The 20,057-nt window shown below is 45.0% G+C and overlaps 1 protein-coding gene across 1 annotated transcript in view; it reads left to right on the top strand.

Moving 5' to 3' along the window:
• The first annotated feature begins 455 nt into the window (after positions 1-455).
• Positions 456-20,057, top strand: part of LOC103797345 (rab GTPase-activating protein 1-like) — a 61,772-nt gene continuing 42,170 nt past the window's right edge. The window contains exons 1-2 of the mRNA XM_009069553.1: positions 456-623; positions 7,126-7,254. Coding sequence (XP_009067801.1) covers positions 456-623; positions 7,126-7,254 — 297 coding nt within the window. The remainder of the gene's footprint in view (positions 624-7,125; positions 7,255-20,057) is intronic.

Here is a 20,057-nt window from a genome sequence, read left to right as displayed (position 1 = left end):
TTCTCCCCCGAGAGAATTCTCTCCTCCTCCTCTCCCAGCCCCCTCCGTGCCCACCCCTTCCTCGCTGATGCTGAGCAGGGCGATGGCACTCTGCTCACCGCGGTCCCCAACGCCGCTCGCCGAGCTCTGCCGCTGAGCATCTTCCCGCAGCATCTTCCCGCAGCATCTTCCCGCATCTCTCTGCTTTCCAGCCCGCAGTTTTTACATCCATGTTGTCTCTGCTGGGTTTTGCCCATTTCCTGCGGACTCTGACCGAGCCAGCACGGTGGATCATCTTTTTCCTCGATTCTTAGCCAAGATGTTTTTCTCTCCCTGAGAGCCCCGAGGGGCGTTGGTGTAGAGCAGATTATAATCCCAACCCGTTCCAGCCTAGGGGTTGGCTCTCCCAACCTTTTGGAAATTGCTGTTCACAAAACCCAGTTCTGCTCACTCTGGATCCTTACTACTTGCTGCTCATGGAAGAAGGGGTGCCTTGCAAAACCCCAGCTGCCAAGCTCACCCCTCCTGCCAAGAAGTCCCAGGACATGCACGACGAGAGGAGCAAGCTGGTCAATGAGTATGCGTGTCGGGTGCTGGAACTGCTGGGCATGGGGCATCGCCTCTTCGTGCCTCGGCTGCTCGCGGTGAGATCACCTTTACTTGCTGTTCCTTCCCTGGGGATTTGCCATCCTCCCTCCCAGCCCTGCCTCTGCCCCCAGGAGTCTCCACGCTGGATGGAGGGTGTGAGAGGGGGCTTGGTTTTTTTTCTTCTTGGCTTCTCATCATCCGTCTCGACAGCACTGAGTTAGCTCAGGAGGGCTGGATGCTGGTCCTGCTCATGGGGACCAGTGCCACTCCTTAACTAGCTGGAGGGATTGCCTTAGAAATGACATCTTTCCTTAAGCCTAATGCTTTTGTGCTCAGCTCTGTAACGATTCCAGATAAGCAGCATGCCCAGTTGACTTCTAGGGACTGATGCAAAGTGCATTAATGCTCAGCATTTCGCATTTTATGCTTGTCACATCAAAGGTTAGTTGGAAACATTTCGTCAGAAATCAAGCTGTCTTGATGTCTTTAATGCTTTAGGCTGTTTCTGTGTTTGATTTTGAACAGGCAGTTGACAGTATGTATGAAAGGTGAAAATAACCTGTGTGGAATGGTCTGGGAAATAAATAGTAGAGGGTGTTTTCATCCATCCCAGCAGATGCTGCCTGTGTGTGGAGTGGCCTGCAGTCGGTGGGGCATGTTAGGCACAGAGGACATGCTTTTATCATTCCTCCTGCTGTACAGAGCAGCCTCAAACCCACAAAATTGTGCCTAATCCAGGAGCCAGTACCTACTCCTGGTGATTCTCCTTGGGGATGTTGTAACTACACCTGCCTGCAGCTCAGAGGGACCCTTGGTCCATGGCCTGGGACACCAGAATGGCATTTTTGTGTGATCCATGACAGTCCTATTTTCCCATGGGATGGTGCCTTTATTTCCATTCCTTGTGCCCCCTGTGTTCTATGCAGTGACCTGTCTGGCATTTTGGTCATAGGACTGAAACCCTCCTCAGTGCTCTGCAGCACCCAGAAATACATGTGCTCTGCGTGTTGTAAGCTGTGCAGGGTTACAAACAAGGTGTGTGCTTGGAGCAGCATGTCCAGCACTGGGAGATGGCAGAGAAAAACCAAAAAGCCACTGCCTCTTGGATGCCTGTGAAGTGCAGGTGGATTGGGGGATCCACAGTCACTTGTAGGATGAGCCTAGTGGCTAATGACGTGTGGTTTGAGCTGTTGGGTGTGTGAGCTTTATTCCAGTTAGCTCCCAGTGTACCAACACACTCAGCCAGCCTATCTCCCATCCTGCTGCTGGTCTCCTGGGCAAGGACTGCCAAATCATTCTGAATTGTGCTGTGATGAGCTCTGAGGAAAGCAGAAACAAACCCACTAAGCTCTTTTTCACTTGACTTAATCAGCCTTTGTATCTGGCCCTCCAGATGGAGAACACCAGGAAATTTAGCATCCCTCATCTCCCAGGCTGCTTGGCTTTGCTGACTGACATAGTAGTGTTTATTTAAAGAGAAAGAAAGAGGGTGAAAAAGGCAAAATAATACAAATAGTGCTTGTGTTTTTAGAGAGACTTGTGGAGTCAAGGCGATTCCCTGTCAGGTTTTATTAGCTGAATATACCTCTCCTGACATCCATCCCTTTTGACATATCTCCTTCTCATAAAGGGGAGACTGTGTTCCTGATGATTTTTGGTTTTAATCATAAATCTCTGAGGACCAAGACATTTGTACTTGAATCAGAACTGAAGATACTTCAGAACCTCAGTGTTTCATCAAATTAAGAATTATATATTTTTTAATGTGCATAAGCTTCTCTCTCTGCTGTGCTTCTGGGAATAAGTGCCTGGGGGGGCAGAATATGTGCTACTGTGGTGTTATGTGAGAAATATCACCTTTTTGCCAGGCTTAGAAAAATGCCACTCACTTCCTCACTGCATCAGCTGATTGCACTGATGGGTGAGTGGAACTGGTTCTGGGGTTTATCCCCTGGGGGATGACCAGGGGTGGGTGAAGCCTGGGAGGTTTTTCTTCCCCACATTGATCAGTGTTTGATGTGGCAGGATGAACTTTGCCTTTCAGTCTGGAGCTGTGTATGCAGGCAGGGGTGAGGTGCTGGGCAGAGGATGCTGCTGGGTGTACCCAGGATTAGTGCCATGCTCACAGATGCCAACTCAGCACACACAGACCTGGAGCTGCTGCTTCTCCATGAGGCTTTGGTGCCAAACAGTGTTTTACAGAGAGTGTGAATTTGATGTAGGGCAAAATGTGTTTGATAACGTAGCTGGACACAAGAGGTAAAGATAAGAGCTCAAGAGGTAAAGGAGTGACTTGGTGTATTGTCCTGGAAGTGTGTGCTGTGTCCTGTAGCAGTGTAGCTTTAGCCACTGAACTTTCCCAGGCTGGAGCTCAGCTTTCTCCAGCAGAGGAGGTCAGGATCATCCTCCTGGAGTCTCTGAGCAGTGTCAGGGCTGTGGCTCGTGGCTGAGCACAGAGCCAAGTCGTGCCCAGCAGCACTGCAGTCTGGGTGCTGCCAGGGCAAGGAGAAACAGCTCAGAAACAGCTCCTGTGCCTTGATTTTATACTTTTTAAGACATTAAAACCATCTCTGTGTGTTATAGACATGAAATAGAGAGAAACAGATGCTTTGATTTTATATATAAAAAGATTATGTTCTGAAAAATTGCTGTGAGGATACTTTGGAACATTGTGAATCTCCAAAAAAGCAAATTGAATAGTGGAGCAGAGCACAGCCAAATTCTGTTCAGCCTTTAACTTGGCCTTGTCCACACATGTTCATTAAAGTGTAAACCAGGCAGTTTATGCTCACTGACATTCTACAGAAAATCTAAATATACACATGGAATCCTGTGGAAATTAGTGATTTTTATCTGTTTGTAGGAAGGAGGAAGAATTATATTAAGGAAGTCTAGTGTGGTTGGTCCAGAATTTCTTCTGTTGTGTTAGTTCCCAGGTGGGAATAGGAGTTTTAGTTGATATAGTCAGTATTAAATGAAGCTGCAGAATTAATAATTGAAGACAGAGAATTTAAATTAAAGGGAGAAAAAAAAAAAGCCAAGGCTTTGCCCTTTGTCTTAATCACAGTTTCCTAAATATTTGGGAGAAAGTCGTAGTAACATTATTTACTTCTTACAAAATTAGCATAATTTGTCTCTCAGATTCTCTTCCTGTTTTGTGAACATTGGTGGGTTTTTTTCCAGACTTTTCCTTTTAGATTTGAAAGCTTTGCTAATACTTGTGGGAAAGGCCTTTCCCTTAGTTTCAGCTCATCCATATAAGAGAATTTTATGAATCTATTGAAACACTTAAGCAATGTGGAAAGGACATTTGAGGACAGATTTAGTCAAACCCTAGAAGGGCAAACTGAGCCTTTTGGTCATAGTTCTCACTGAGTTTCCTTGTTTGCCTGGTTTAAAAATAGATTTTAACCAAAAATTTGTTTCTTTAAAAATTATACCCATAAGAATAAAAAATATCCTGAAGTCCCCAAGTGGCCAGAAATGCAATGCACCTGCCTAATGAGTTATAATTAATGTTATTGTTAATTATTTGCTCATTAACCTTACCAGATGGTTTAGTGGAATCAGTTGTTGATGAGTTCCATGAACTGAGTGACATGAACCAACAGATTTACACATCTCTGCCTGTCAAACAGCTGACAAAAGGGCCTGGAGATGTCTTTATGAGTTATTGATTACAGTCACAAAATGTCAAGAAATGTGAATCTTTGGCTGCCAAAATTTCTGTGTTTAAATTTTATTCTCTCCTGTGCATGTCTCTGTATCCTCACATTGGTTTGATGTTGTTTCTGGTGTTCTTAGAGAGCACCTAGAGAGGTTAGTTAGCAGGAAACAGACTAAGTACTCAATTAGACTCAGTTAGAATACAAACTTTTCAGGACTGAGAACTCAAAATTGCCAGCACTTAAAATTAATAAGAGTAATTTGTTGAGGAGTTCTGCTTGAATTCCTCATACAGTATTTATTGTATGAGGAATTCAATCAGAAGCCTAAGAGAATTCAACCTGACTTCAAATGTTTTGTACAAAGTTGCTGTTTTTCTGACATATTTCCCTTAGAGTTTTTTTGTTTTATTATTTTAAATGAAGTGCTATGGACATAAAGGGTAAATGCATCTGTGTTTCTGAAGTTTGGCAGGTCAATTTGTGGTTGGTTATTATGTTTTTCTAAGTTCTTTTCTCCTCTGATTAAAAAAAAAAATCCCAAAACTCTTACTGCATTATGTTAATTTAAGAAAAACAGATGAAATACAAAGTTGAAGTACCAATGTCTAGTCAGGACCTCTAGGAACAATCCATACTTCAAATTCATATGGAAGTTTGTTACTGGATGTCAGAGAGGAAGTTGTTAGAATGTAAAAATCCTAACAAAATGCTCAAACTTTGGCAAAAAAATAATGTTTGCTTTGTGCTGGAAGCAAAACAAAATGCTCAAACTTTGGCAAAAAATTAGTGTTTGCTTTGTGCTGGAAGCAGCTGTCCAGGAGTCTGGTTTGCAAACACCCTCAAGTGTGGCCAAAGCATTCCTGACCTCAGTGAAACTGGTTCAGGAGTGTGATTTGGCCACAGTGGGGCTGAATCATTGGACACCAACTGCCCTGTCTTTCTGTCAACACTGCATCAGTCTTGTCTGATTGAGCCTCAGCCAAGTGCTGCTCCTGCCAGATTTTCGTGGACAGGATCAGATGTGATGGTTTGTAAAGCTGAACATCTCTCAGCAGCTCCTGAAGGCAGGTTTGCCTGCATCCCTGCAGGGAGGAGCCAGCAGCTGCCTTGGCTGGGAGTGAAGGGAGGATCAGATAGATCTTGGGAGAGCTCTGAGGAAAGGAAGAGAGCTGGAGAGGGACTTTGGACAAGGGCATGGAGGGACAGGACACAGGGAATGGCTTCCCACTGCCAGAGGGCAGGGATGGATGAGGGATGAGGAAGAAATTCTTCCCTGTGAGGGTGCTGAGGTACAGACACAGGTTTCCCAGAGAAGCTGTGGCTGCTCCATCCCTAGGAGTGTTCCAGGCCAGGCTGGATGGGCTTGGAGCAGCCTGGGCTGGTGGGAGGTGTCCCTGCCCATGCATCAAGATGAACTTTAAGGTCCCTTCCCAACCCACACCATTCTGGGGTTCTATGATTTTGAGTGGATAACAACATAGTTAAGAATCAAACTTTGAACCTATGTGTATGTAACATACCTACTGCATAAAATGAGGCAAAAATAGGCACAGAATGGATGTTACTCTGAGATGGCAAAGGATGCACACATGCAAGTGGTGGTGGTGGTACCTGAGCAAGTAATTCAGCAGTTAACCTGAACCAGAGGTGCCTGTGCTGCTCTTGAGGTGTTTGCAGTAATAGAGCATTACACAGCATTGGTCTCCACCATACTACAGCAAATATTGATACAGTTTTCTTTACTCTTTCTGGGTTAAAAACATTGAAATGCACATTTTTGAGATCCTAAATGTCTTCTCAAGGGAGCTGGAGAGGGACTCTGTTAGGAGTTGCAGTGACAGGACAAGGGGTAACAGGTTCAGATTGAAGGAGGGCAAATTTAGATCAGACATTAGGGAAGAAGTTTTCCCTGTTGTGGTGGTGAGACACTGTCCCAGGTTGCCCAGGGAGGCTGTGGCTGCCCCAACCCTGGCAGTGTTCACAGCCAGGTTGGATGAGCCTTGAGCAACCTGCTCTGCTGGGAGGTGTCCCTGCCCAGGGCAGGGGTTGGGGCTGGATCATCTCTAAGCTCCATTCCAACCCCTAAAATTCTCTGATTCTCTGGACATTCAGTTTCTGTGAGCCATTTGCAGGAACTATCCCAAGGCTTGGGATTTAGTCACTGCTGAATCTCTGAACCTCTTGGTGCAGACCTGAGTAACTCCCAGGACGAATTCATTTGTCCCTACGAGTCACGTTGCTCAGTCAGTGGCAGAACTGGCTTAATGCTGAATGTGTAACATTTTCTGACCTGTTAGGCTTGATACCACACTGAGAGGTGCAGGATAATGGGAGAGGGAGAAAGAAGCATGTGAAACATTTTCTGGCACAGTGTTCTATGAGAAATTGTGTCACAGACATTGGCACATTGACTTGCTGATGCCTCCTATGAGTCATAAGCATTTCTGTTTCTGCTCTTCATGTCGGTGACCATGATATATGTATTTTATATCTACATTCTCTAAGGCAGCAGTGAGAATCAGCAATGCTCTAATGCATGAGCTCTCTACAAACTACTATAATTTCTCCTAGGTTTTTGTTGTTTGCTTGGGTTTTATTTTTGTTTTCACTGACATCTTGACAGGCTGAGCCTTTCTTACCCAGCTGGTGTAGAAGGATAAAATCCATTCCCATTTGGGATCCTTTGTCTTGCCCTGTCTGGGATTCCTGGGATGGGCTGTAGCCTCTGTGCTGTTATATGAGGCAGGGTTAGAGAGCTGATTTCTAGGAGAAGGATTTGAAGCTAATATGAATATTGGTGCTTTGGAATACATCCAGTAAATGACAAATCCAGTACAAGTGTGACTGCGTGTTCCCAGGGTTTACTGTAGCTCCCTGTGTTCCATTGCAGACCTCCAAAGAGGACCTTCTACAAGCTGATTTTGAAGGAGCTTTAAAATTCTTCAGGGTTCAGCTGCCCAAGAGGTACAGAGCTGAGGAGAACGCCAGGAGACTCATGGAACAAGCTTGCAACATTAAGGTAAGGATGGTCTTCACTGCCTCTCCTCCACCCAGGGGTTTGTGCAGGGAAAGCAAAAGGCAACATTAAGAATGGCAATGATGTATGGAAAGCAAAGCAAACAAATCGTTAGTTTGTTACTTTTTGTATGTGTTTGCATACTGATGCACACATTTCTGTGCACACCTTTTGTGTTTAAAGAAAGTGAAGCTCTGAGCTTTGCCTTCTTTGTCTCCTTGGGTACAGGCTAATAATTAGAGATGGAAAACTGATGTGTTATCAACAAACTGAATTCTCAGAAGTTGCTAATTCATTAACTGTTTTACAAGCAGGGATGGCACTAAATCACTGTATGATAATCATGCAACCAAAGCTCAAATATTGTTTGTTTTGCTCAGAAGATATTTATTGCTCAGTGCTGCTGAATAATACAGGTGGATTGGGGTAAAATTTGGTTTTGTTTGTGTATCAAACTTACCAAGACACAATCTGTTTGTATATTCTACCCAAGGCTGTGCTGTCCAAGGTCAGGCTGCTCTGAACATTTGGACCACAAGTATTGGGCTTGTTATGAGCAGTGACACATTAGAGGAGTCTGACTGTAAGTTTGTGAAGATGGAAATCTGTTTAAAATGGCTGCAGAGGTTCAGAAAGCTGTCTGGGATTTTGTTTGGTTGGAATCTGCTTAGTTAAACATTTGATCTTGGAGGAAAAGTGGCTCTGTTATTTCTTGGAGTGTGAGCACTGGTGGGAAATGCATGTTTGGTGTGGGCTGAGATCCCAGCAGGAAAAATATTCCTCTAACCCTGCCTCTTTTTCTCTCTCTGTGTATTTATTAATTTCCCTTGTGCTGCTTAATTTCACTGTTTATTAAGCAAGGGCTTTTCCCCTTCTGGTTCAAACACTCACCTTATGGAAGAATAGGTCTCCCCATACCGATGTTTATTCCAGTCATTAAAAAAGAAGATCCATGCAAAGGTTTTGGTAAAATTGGACTTGGATTTCAACTACTATAAGAGAGTATTTGGGAGTACAAGGCTGCAGTTGGATGTTTAGTATTTAATCCTCTGCTCTGTTACTGAAAATGAGTCCTTTAAGCACTTACCAAGTCCAGGAGAATCATCTTTATGTTGTTTACACTGTGTGTATTTTCTGATGGGAGGTTAAAACACATGTCCTTGTGGTACTTTTTGGCAGAGGTATTTGTCCATTTTCTCGTGCCTACCTTTCCCCTTCTCCCATGTAATGTGCTGTGTGCCACATGCTGCTCTTTTCACAGTCCTCACTGTGTCTCTTGGGTTCCTTTCAGCTGATGACAATAAACACTTTTTGTCCTCTTTAGGAGGGACAGGATCACGTTGCCCAAGGCAGTTCTGGAATCTCCATCTGTGGAGTTACTCAGAACACAGATTGCCCTGAGCAAGCTGCTCTGGGTCACCTTCCTTCATGAGGTGGTTCAGATGAGATGTTCTCCAGAGGTCACTGCCACCTCAACTAATCCATGGTTCTATAGTTAGCTGTTATCATCATGGGGTTTATTTACAGGTTCATTTACAGGTGTTAATAATTGCAGGAGTTGACATGCTCAAAATTACAGTCTTGATAATCATCACTGCAAGAGTCCCAGGGAGTGCAGAGGTTATGTGAAGAGGAGTTGTGTGTCTGGTTGAATGTAGCAAAACTTGTTCTACTAAAAAACCAAAACAAACCAGACCCTTAAACATGATTTTTGTGCTTTATAAATGAGGCTCTGTGTGTCTTTCCACTGCTTCTGGCCTGTGTTAGTATTTGTAAACTCAACACCAGATGTTTTCAGAGCAAGTATCACACAGTAAGTGCCAGGAAGGATTTTCTGTAGGTTCCTAAACTAATTACTGAGCCACAAAAACCTGAAAACAGAGCTGTGGCATGGCCAGGCTTCATAGCCTGACTGTATCTTTCCCAGTGGTCCTTTTCATTTTATTCCCACATAACTGCAGAACAAAACAGGAGTTTAACATGGAATAAAAATCCACCTCTCCTTGCTGCTGTTTTTTTTGCCTTCATCTCTAGCTGAGCTAGTTCTAGTTGTAGGAAGGCAAATTCAAAACTACTTGGTATTTTTTCTCCTTATTTTCCTAACTTTTCAGTTTGACTCATGACTTCAGGTGCTGCACTGGAAATGGTTTTACCATCCTATTTTGAAAACAAAAAGGATTAGCATCAATATCTCCCTCCAGAACAGCTTGGATTGTCTTTGGTGGCTGCTCACCAGGGCTGGATTTCCATCATTTACCAGGAAGGAAATCACTGGGAGCAAAGTCAGTGGAACTAGAAATAGTTGTAGTATTTTCCAGCAGGTGGTCATTGGGGAGTATTGAATTTTGAACTAGTTCATACTGTGAAATAACGTGGCCTAAGAAACTTGGATTTCTAATCACAGAACAATTACCAATACTTTTTACACTCGTGCTTTGGGGAAAGAATATTTTTTCTTTCCTAAGTTTTCTGTTGTTACAAGGGATTTCAGCAGTTTTTCTGTGTCTGCCAGCCCAGGTTGATAAATGGATGGATCAAGAACGAGTCTGTTCTAGATTAAAGAAAGCTTAATTAGATTTAAAAATAGCTTAATGATGCTATTTTATGAAAACAACTGACAATAGCCACAAAATCTGCCTCAGTTGCCTTTTGCATCTTGTAATGCAATTCCTCTTGTAGAGAGTTGTGTGTCCTAAAGGACTTGTAATGGCCTTTGATTTTAATAGAGGAAGCCTAACCCCTCTGCTCTTACACTCTTCAGGCAGGTGAGGTGTAGGACAGGATAAAGTAAGTCTCACTGGGAGATTTTCTCCATATGAAAATTTCCTGGATCATCTGTTTTCAAGGGATTTCAGGGCGTTGTGCCCATTTCTCCAGGACTGTCCTGTGCATTTGGAAAAGGAGCAGAATTGATGTTCTCAGTGTGTTCCATTTGCTGCTCTGGAAGTGCCACAGGATTAAATGTGACAGACAGGTAGGTGGGGAGATCCTTGGAAGTTACCTGTGCCCAGTGAAGGTGATGGGAACACATGGAATGGATATCCAGGGACCTGCATGGGAGATTGTTGTGTTTTACCTGGCTCAGGGACTGCAGTGACTCCTGACATCATCTTTCACCATCACCAGTGGCAGGAAAGACCTGGAATACTGAAGCTCCTCTAAGAGAAGCCTGGAAGGGCTCGTGGAGGAAATCAGGCTCCCCTGCAGCCCCAGCAGTGTTAGGGGGTGGCAGCTCACAGCACCTTCAGTCAGAGGAGCAAAGGGCCCAGGTTAAAAACAGTGTTTTTTCCAATGCAGAGCAAACACACACACTTTTTTGTCACCTGTCACTGTTCTGACAAGGCTGCTGATCCCACCTGGGTGCAGAACTGGAGCAGGCACCAGGGCCTATGGCACATGGAGAACAGCAGACCTAAGAAGAACTGGCTAAGGGAGCAGGAGCTGTGCTGAGCTTTTTCTCCTTTCACTATTATTCTCTGTGGAGTATTAAAGCAGATTGCCTTTGTAATGTTGCTGTTTAAGTGTTTTAATGCAAAGTGGTGATTTGAAGCTCACACCTCAGTGATATGGGTGACTGACTTTATTCACACCTCTGGTGCTGTTTTGTCTGGAAGTGATTTTTGCAGGCATGGTTTAGCAGGGAATTGTGTATTGATTTATGGGAGTTCCAATGGATAGGAGTAAAAATAACTTGCTCTCTCTCTTCTCTCTTGAGCATTCTGTCTCTTTGTGCTTATCTGTATATATGTGTATTTATCCAGATACTTGAGCCTTTTTGGGAGGTGGTAAGACAACACAAATGCAACAGAAAAGCAGGAGATAACTGCAGGAAGGCCCTGAAACTGCACCTTAAGCCTTTTATTCCTTCAGTTCTACCAGCAGTGTATCTAATTAATCTTCCAATACAAAGGACAGGGGAAAAACTGCTCATTTATCAACTTCTCAAGAAAAAGCCGAAGCAAATTGAAAAGGATTGAGTTTGGGTCTGTAGAAACCCCTGCCATGGCTGTATGCAATTCCTTATTAGAAGCCAATGATCAATTCCCCTTATTATGCCCGTGCTGTTATCTCTGAAGTGCAGATCCAATTGTCCTTGTGAGGAGGGTCATGTTTTTTAATGCCTGCTCTGTTTGCAGCTCCAGCTCCTCCTTCCTGCTCAGCATTGTGGTGTAGGGCAGCAAAATGAACCAGCAGCTGGAAATCAGGCTGAAGTGCCTGCAGTGGGGTTGGACATCAAATTGGAAGCTTGGTAATAAGTGTTAACAATGTAGAAAGGGATGTTGGTAATTTAAAACAACAGTTTCAGCTCGAAATACTTATTTGTTTGAACTTATAATATTATTTATTATCCCACTTAGCAGGTATGTTGCCTGGTACTGAGGTTAGATTATCATGATGTTTAGCAATAACAAAACTGTTCAGTTGTTTTATTTTGTTTGGTTTGTTTGGGTTGTTTGTTGTTTTTTTTCATTGGCATTGTAAGTGACATCAGGAATATTGTTCATTTTTTTGTCAATAGGAAAGAAATAGGATTTTATTACTATTAAAGAGAATCACAGTTTAAATATAATCACAGCAATTGTATTGCAGCACACGTCATGACGGGGTTTGCCCAGATTATTAGTGGTTTAATTCAGCAAGGTGAGGGGACATATCACAGTATCATAGTATGTTAAGGGGTTGGGATGGAGCTTAGAGATGATCCAGCCCCAACCCCTGCCCTGGGCAGGGACACCTCCCACCAGAGCAGGTTGCTCAAGGCTCATCCAGCCTGGAATGAACACTGAAAGCTGCTCCAGGGTCCAGCAGGTCACCTAAAGCTGTTCTGTTCCCCCTGGTGCCATCAGGAGTCAGGGCTTGCCAAGATGACAGATGTTTTCCTGTTCAGAATGGAAGCAGGAAAACACACTCAGAAGGTCTTTTGGCTTAAGCTTCTCAAATCTGGCGCTTTCCCCCGGATGAATATCAGCTCCTTTCCATCCCTGATTCTCAAAATAGTACAGAGAGCAAGAGATGAAGGTGGTAAGGAGTCACACTGTTTGACAGCTCTGTCTTCTGGCATCTTTGCCACAATTTGTCTAAAATAACTCAGCTCCAGGAGTAGGATGAAGCAAAAAATTTTCCCAAGCTGAACTGGACACACTTGAATCCAAAAATGTTTCCCAAGCTGAACTGGACACACTTGACTGCCAGATGCAGGTTGGCTGGAGCATTGACTAACCTCCTCTAAGGTGACATGTTAAAATGTCTTACAGAAAGTTGTCTGCTTCCAGTGGTCTGTATGTGGAGCAGTAGCAGAGTGTCTGCAGTTGCTGTTGTCAGCACAGTACTCCTCTGTTGTTCTTTAGAAGAGAATGTCTAAACTCTCTCCTCCTTTGGAGAGAACACAGCCAGTAACATTTTTCTGAGGGTGCCTTGAGTTTGCCCATGGGAAAGCCTGTGGTGGTGGTGCCTGGCAGGTTTGCAGTACCTCTTGTTCTCACAGTAAGATGATGTCCTTTTTGAAGACACTTCTGTGATGCAAAAGAGGCTGTAGAGGGAGAAGAAACTATATCCCAGGGTCAGCACTTACAACCAAGATTAAAAGGAACAAACCTACAGGCTACCTACAGCCTTGTTTTGTAGAGACAGACTTGTAGGTAAAATTCCAGAGGAGGTCACCAAGATGATCAGAGGGATGGAACACCTCTGCTATGAGGAAAGGCTGAGAGAATTGGGATTGTTCAGCCTAGAGAAGAGAAAGCTCCGGGGTGACCCCATAATTGTGGCCTTCCAGTGCCTGAAGGGCCTACAAGAAAGATGGAGAGAGACTATTTACAAGGGCCTGGAGTGACAGAACACAGGGAATGGCTTCAGACTGACAGAGAGTAGGGTTAGATTGGATGTTAGGAAGGAATTCTTGGCTGTGAGGATGGTGGGGCACTGGCACAGGTTGCCCAGAGCAGCTGTGGCTGCTCCATCCCTGGGAGTGTTCCAGGCCAGGTTGGATGAGGCTTGGAGCAGCCTGGGCTGGTGGAAGGGGTCCCTGCCCATGGATGATCTTTGAGGTCCTTTCCAACCCAAACCATTCCATGATTCTGTTCTAAGATTCTGGTTACAGAAAGCTCCAGTAACCCAGAGCTAATGGCTAATGCACATAGTTAGTGGTTTGGGGAAAAAAGCAATGATTCACTCTCAGTGTAGCACAGAGAACACTTGGGATGAGACATTTGTTTCATTTCATTTGTTTTTTTGACAAACGAAAAGAGGTGACAAATCCTGAAGCTCTGTGCTATCCTGAGCCCTGAAGTTAAGCTTTTAAAAATAATTGGGAGGAGAAAGAAAAGAAAAGGCAAAGCCTAACAATGTTCCCTTTTTCCCCCAGGGCTTTTGCACATAAACAAAGAAGAGGCACTGGGGACAGTGTCTTCATGCATTTTCACTGGTGTTTGATTTCTCAGGCACCTGCAGTTGGATTTCTCTGCTTTGAAAATGAGCTAACAAACAAAACTAAGTATAGAAAGGTGATGTCTGCACATTGGAAACGCAGAGCTCTGCAGGGACAGCAGCCTTTAGAGCTGAAGGCCCTATTAATAACCTCCCATTACAAACCCCAGGCATTGTTTTTGCCACTATTGATACTGTTTGAAGTCAAATTCAGCGAGGAGGTGCTTGGCTGTTCTCTAAGCAGTGTGGAGCTGCTGGAGCAGGAGTGGAGCTGGAGCAGGAGTGGAATTGGATATTTCATATTCACATCTTTAGCATCTCCTGTTCCCTTTGCTTCAGGATTCTCTGGTTTCCTGCAGTTAATTGCTTTTATTTTTGCAGTATTGTAGCCTTGTTCCTCTGTGGAGAATGAGGAGTGTGGTAAACACGGGGTTAAATAGTTTCTGGTGTTAGATTTGGTTGTGTTTGGGCAGAAATAGATTCCATCAGGCTGGTGAACAGAGGTGAAGAGCTGCATGCCAGAGGCTTTGGAGAATCCAGGTAAAGTGCTCTTTGGAAACATCCCAGTTAATTCATCTCCATTTGTAGAGGTGTTTCATTCTGTTTAAGAGCAGTAATGTGCCAGTTCACTCTTCCACAGATTTGTAAATAGTGTTTGGCAGTTCCATGTTGCTGAAGTCTGAAATAATTCCTCTGTAAGTGATTATTTTTCATGCAATACTGTAAATCCCTGGGCATGGAGGTGTCAGCCCATCTCCATGTCAGCCTCTGTCTGCAGAAGTTCACTGCTGTTAGAGCTGTTTGAGTTGTGCACCCACAGCCCCACAGGGGTACTGATGTGTTGTGGAAGCTGTGAGAGGGTTGATGGGTTCCTTCTCCTCTTTGCTCTCACCTTTCCACCCTCCTTATCTCTGCAACGAAGTCTTAAAGGCTAGGAAGTTCAAAAACATTGTTGGGGTCTGTGTGCTGGGAGGCCTTGACCATGTACCTCATTGTTCTATTCAACTGTTCAAGCAGCAGGTGGTTTGGGGGTCCTCATTTTATTATCCTGTTTATTATTCTTTCAACTTCCTTAGCTTAATTAATACAGTCTTCCTGGACAGCAATTCTTCACCAAAATTTGATTCTGCAAGTCAGTCAAAAGCCATGAACAAACCAAAATATGTCATATCCAAGTAATTAATCATTGTAGTGCTCAGTATAGATGCAGAAATCAGATGAGGGATGGTTTACAGGGGCACAGAGTGACAGGACAAGGGGGAATGGCTTCAAACTGAAGGGAGTAGATTTAGGTTGGATTCTAGGAAGAAATTCTTCCCTGTGAGGTGCTGAGGCATTGGCACAGGCTGCTCAGGGAAGCTGTGGCTGCTGGAAGTGTCTAAGGCCTGGTTGGATGTGGCTTGGAGCAACCTGGACTGGTGGAAGGATTGCTGCTGGAAGGGTCTAAGGCCTGGTTGGATGTGGCTTGGAGCAACCTGGACTGGTGGAAGGAGTCCCTGCCCATGGCAAAGGTTGGAACGAGATGAGCTTTAAGGTCCCTTCCAACCCAACCCATTCTGGGATTCTGTGATAATAATCTCCTAAATCTGGAAGTATATTCCAAATTCAGTGTGCACACACGGCTCAGGACCAGAGACAGCGTGGCAGGTTGAGTCACCCAGTTACTGTGACAACAGAGCTGCAAAATCTTCAGCTTCAACAGTCCCCCAGCCTAGCTGTGTCTGCACATGGGACCAGCCTGGAGAGTTCTCTTCCCTGAGTCAGAAATAGGTTTATGTTCTCTAACCACAATACGCTGTGGTTGATGTAGCTTGGAGAGGCTCAAGGCTTAAGGCCTCGACCCGTGGGAAAAAAAAATTAACCTGTAGCTAAAGTTCTTCACCGAGACAAGTGATTGTCTGAACAGCTCTTCTTTTAATCTCAGAAATCCTCTGGTTAACCCATGGCTTAGAGCACAGGATCAATGACCTTATCGTGCATCCTCACCAGGAACAATTTGAGACAGCCTGGGTAAGCCACCTGATGTGCCACTGGGACAATCCCTCTTACACAGCAGGGAATATTGATCCCATTCCAGCGAGTCAGGAGCAGTGGAAAGAATTGGAAAAGATCAGGGCTCTGCCTAAGGAGGATGCTGTGCTCCATGTGCTCCCCCAGGCACCTGTTGCAGTAACACCTTCTCCATCTGAGAAACTGCTTTCCCCACTTCAGGCTCTTTTCTTTTCCCACTCTCAATGACACATGAAAAAGTTATTGTCAGGCTGTTCCTTTTGATGACTCTGCAATCTACCAGACCTGTCAGAAACAAGAAAAAAAAACCATCACCTTGTCACTGCTGCATTACTTTCAAGTGTTAAATAGTCCTGAAAAGACTAAGTGTGATGTCTTTCCTTGTGAGCTAGAAATGAAAGGTATTCTCTCACTGAAAGGAGCTTATTTTGGTGCCTGCAGAATATACATCCCAGCACAGAGTTTTCTTCATTCCAGCTGCACATCTGGACCATCATAGTCACATAGACCTGTATGGACACAAATCCTGTTGCTTTTAGTAGCAGCAGGAAGCTCAGAGGCAAATTTGGCCCCCATTTCTCTTATAGTGCAAAGTGAAATGTAGTTTTGTGCTGTAATGAACTTCAAGAGAACTTGCTTGGTTTTTTCCTCTTCTAAGCACAATGTGAAGCAGAGCCTGTTCCTTTTGGAGGAAGGACATGAGGTAAAAAAGCAGCATCTTCACAGAGTCATAGAATCATCAAGGCTGGAAGAGACCTTTAAGATCATTGAGTCCAACCATTAACCTGTCACTGCTGTGACCCCTAACCCAGATCCTCCAGCACCAGGTCCAGGTGCCTCTTAAACACCTCCAGGGATGGTGACTGCACCACCTCCCTGGACAATCTGTTCCAATGCCTTGGGACAGTTTGTTTCCCAGGGCTTTGACAGGGGGTTCTGCAAAGGCAATGCAGGGAGATTGTTTTTGTAATGTGGTTTTTTGCTCTGCCCTGAGATGCACCAGAGCCATTCTTCTCCAGCCAGTGTGGCAAACCCAAGCACTTCAGGCCTCGACAGAGTCCCTCCTGGTCAGGACTGGGGGTGTGAAGGGGAAGGAGGTGCTGCCTGGACTTGGTAACACTTAAAATTTCCCTCTCCTGCTCTCTGACAGCTGAGGAACTCCCAGCCTGAAGCCAAAGGGCTCATCCCAAGCACTGCACTAATTGCAGAGGGGAATTGGGAGCATGGCTGGTCGTGGGCTGTGCCAGAGTCCATCTCACACTCTGCTGCTCTCATCCATCTCTCTCCCCCAGGCAGCTCCTCCTCGGGAAGTGGCTGAGGCCCTAATGGCTGGAGCAAGCAGAAAAGGAGCAGCACAGTTATAGATCCAGGGCTGGGAGCTCACCCAGGGACTTGTTAGGAATCCTGGCTCCCCTGGGAAGAGCCAAGAGTCCCTCTCTATTTTCCTTCCATCCTTTATTGTACATCCACAGTGCCAGTAACCATCCTGTGTGGTGGAAGGGCTTTGCCACATGCAGTGTTTGCAGGCTGCCTGTTTAAACAAGGAACTCTTTACCTCTTTGGCTTGTGGGTTTTCAGCCTTTGAGCCATCATACAGGGATGTTATACAAGATTATATACTGTCACAGCAGTTTGGGGAGAATCTGGTGAAAAAGTGGACCAAACAAATGTTTGAGTCCCTGATGGAAGAGATTTCATACATCCTTATCATTGATGAGGGCTGAAGGAGAACAAGCACCTGTCATAAGGTTACATGGATCTGGAGTTTGGATTTGTTTCCTTCATGTTGCTTTTATGATCTGAGTGAATTTTAAGGATTACAAGAGGATAAGGATATCTGTGCTTTGGGAGGCTCCTCAGAAAGATCAGTAATGGTGGCTCTTAACTTTTTAATGTGCCTTACACTGCACTAATGGACCTAAAGCAGCATTTTATTCTGAAGGCAAATTTGTTGCCATCAGGAAAGGAGGCTTGGCTGCTCCAGGAGGGCAGGAACATACAGCAGCTGTAATGGAGGAAAGTACTGAGCTTTTATTCTTGTGGCCATGTCCAAATAGGATGTAATTAGAATGTAATTCAATTCTGAAAGTCTGGAAACAATGACAGTTGACAGAGTGACATTTTAAGAGAAATAGGCTTTGTGTCTCAGTACATCTTCTCTTCCAGACTCCTAAGCATTGCTCATGCTATTTGCTCTTCCCACTTCCCTTGTTCCACTCTTAATGCACAATCAGAACACAAGGTCCAGGCTTGTCTGCACCTTCACTTATTAAATCTCTTCTCCATGGTGATTTCCAGTACTTCCAATCTGCCTGACTCTGGTTCTGTGGTTGGTTCGTGGCATGGCTGAGCTGCTGCCCCATCTCTCTGTCCTGTGAGAGGGGGGAAGTGCTTCTGTGCTCCTGTAATCTTCCCTTTGCAGCCTGCCCACTGATGCTGGCAGTCCTGGGCACCGGGAGCCTTTAGCCTGGCATGCACAAGAGAGCAGCTCCAACATGTGGTGCACACCAAGCAAAACCAATTTTCTCAAAAAATGGGCTTAAGCACTGGAAAATGTGCAGTGTTGGGTCATAGTTAACCTTTGAAGTAAAATCCTAGTGTGATGGAGAGTGGTGTGATCTGGTTGCTGTGTGTGTGGTATGTTTGTGTACAGCAGTACTGTTTAATCTCCTTGGAGAGATTCAGTCCTGGGATGCATTTAGGAAAGCAGAGAATGAAATGCATTTTGGTTTTGATATAGTCTTTGGTTCTTGTTGCCCAGGGAGGCTGTGGCTGCCCCAACCCTGGCAGTGTTCACAGCCAGGTTGGATGAGCCTTGAGCAACCTGCTCTGGTGGGAGGTGTCCCTGCCCAGGGCAGGGCTTGGGGCTGGAGGATCTCTAAACTCCATTCCAACCCCTTAACATTCTATGGGACTAAGAAACCAAGATTGGCTCCCTTCAGTCGCTCACTTTGCTTAAGTTCAGGGAGCACTAACACTCCCCCCAGACACTTAACTCTGCAAATTCCCCAGAGACCAATGTGTCATAGCAGGGTTTTATCTTCTCCAGTTCAGAGGAGGAGAAGCTGGAGCTGTGTGTTCTGGCACAGACCACTCAGCCTGCAAAAAGTGAAAGTGATGAAATATTTACCGTTTATGTTCTTCTCCAGTGCCAGAACCACATTGTTCCCAATGAACTCTTGTAGCCTGTAGGTTGTTTTCCTGTGCACTAGGAAGATCTCAGGATAGTCAGTTCCCTCGCAGTGTGTATTCCCTCTGAGATGTTACACCTTTGATAGCACTTAGTGGGCTCATTAAGGAAATGGAAGGCATCTTATCTAAGTGTTAGCCACTCAGTCCCTTCCTTTCAGCTCCAGAGAGGGAAACAAAGCATTGCCAAAAGGCATCTCTATGTGCAGCTCCCAAGGACCCAGAAATCATTTTTCAAGTTGTAAGGACTGAAAACAGCCATCCTGCTCTGCAGTCTGGAATTTCCTGCCTATGGAACTGGGGATGGCTTCTGTACTCTTCATCCTACTCACAGGAGGATTAGGCTGTGTTGGAGCACTAAGGAGGATGAAATGTAGGTGAGAAATTTCCCTGCTCCAAGCACATTTGGTTCACACCTAGGCCCCTGGGTGGGCCTCTCTGTGTTTCTGAGGTGCCACACAAGTATCAGCTACTCTGTAAATACAGAGTAAAATGAGTTATCATTGCTTTGTGTGTAAAAATTGGGAGACAGGGCCACTGTGTTTTGCCTTTCCTCCTCCAGTTGGATGCCTGGACAAGCCACTTAGCATCTCTGCTGACCTGACCACTGTCCCGCACCACCCCTTGATGGATGATGTGCCACTTGGGTCCCTGACTGTGTCCTGCTGCCAGGGACCAGCTGCATTTAGCAGTGGAAAACAATTAGCTGGTGCACTCCAGCCCCAGATTAAGTGACCCAGAAAGATCTTTCATTCACAACTCCCTTTAAATCCTCCATGAAATGTGTCCACATGTTGCTCTTGCTGCTCTCATAGCTCAGTTCTAATAGCTGCTGTCTGTATACTGATCCTCTGTGTCTGCACACTTGTTCCAGAAGGCTGGAGAAGCAATGGGGTTAAGAGGAGTTACCTGGCCAGAACAAGTGGATCTGTGCTCTTGATATTCAGTTGCTTAAAGACTCATAGGGTCCAAATTCCTCGGGTGACTGCAGAGGTGGCATGGGGATAGTCTGGACCTGCAGTGATGGGGGAATATGTGAGATAGCATCCCACATAAAGTATGGGCACTGATATAGCCTGGGGGGTCCGATAGGATTGGGTTTGAGCTATTTAAGGTCATTAAGCAGTAATTAACCCGTGAGGTGACTGTAACAGACATCATTTTAATCCAGATTGAATCCA

This window comes from Acanthisitta chloris, unplaced genomic scaffold, assembly GCF_000695815.1.
Source record: "Acanthisitta chloris isolate BGI_N310 unplaced genomic scaffold, ASM69581v1 scaffold6832, whole genome shotgun sequence".
Lineage (NCBI taxonomy): Eukaryota > Metazoa > Chordata > Aves > Passeriformes > Acanthisittidae > Acanthisitta > Acanthisitta chloris.
This window is presented reverse-complemented; position numbering and strand designations above follow the sequence as displayed.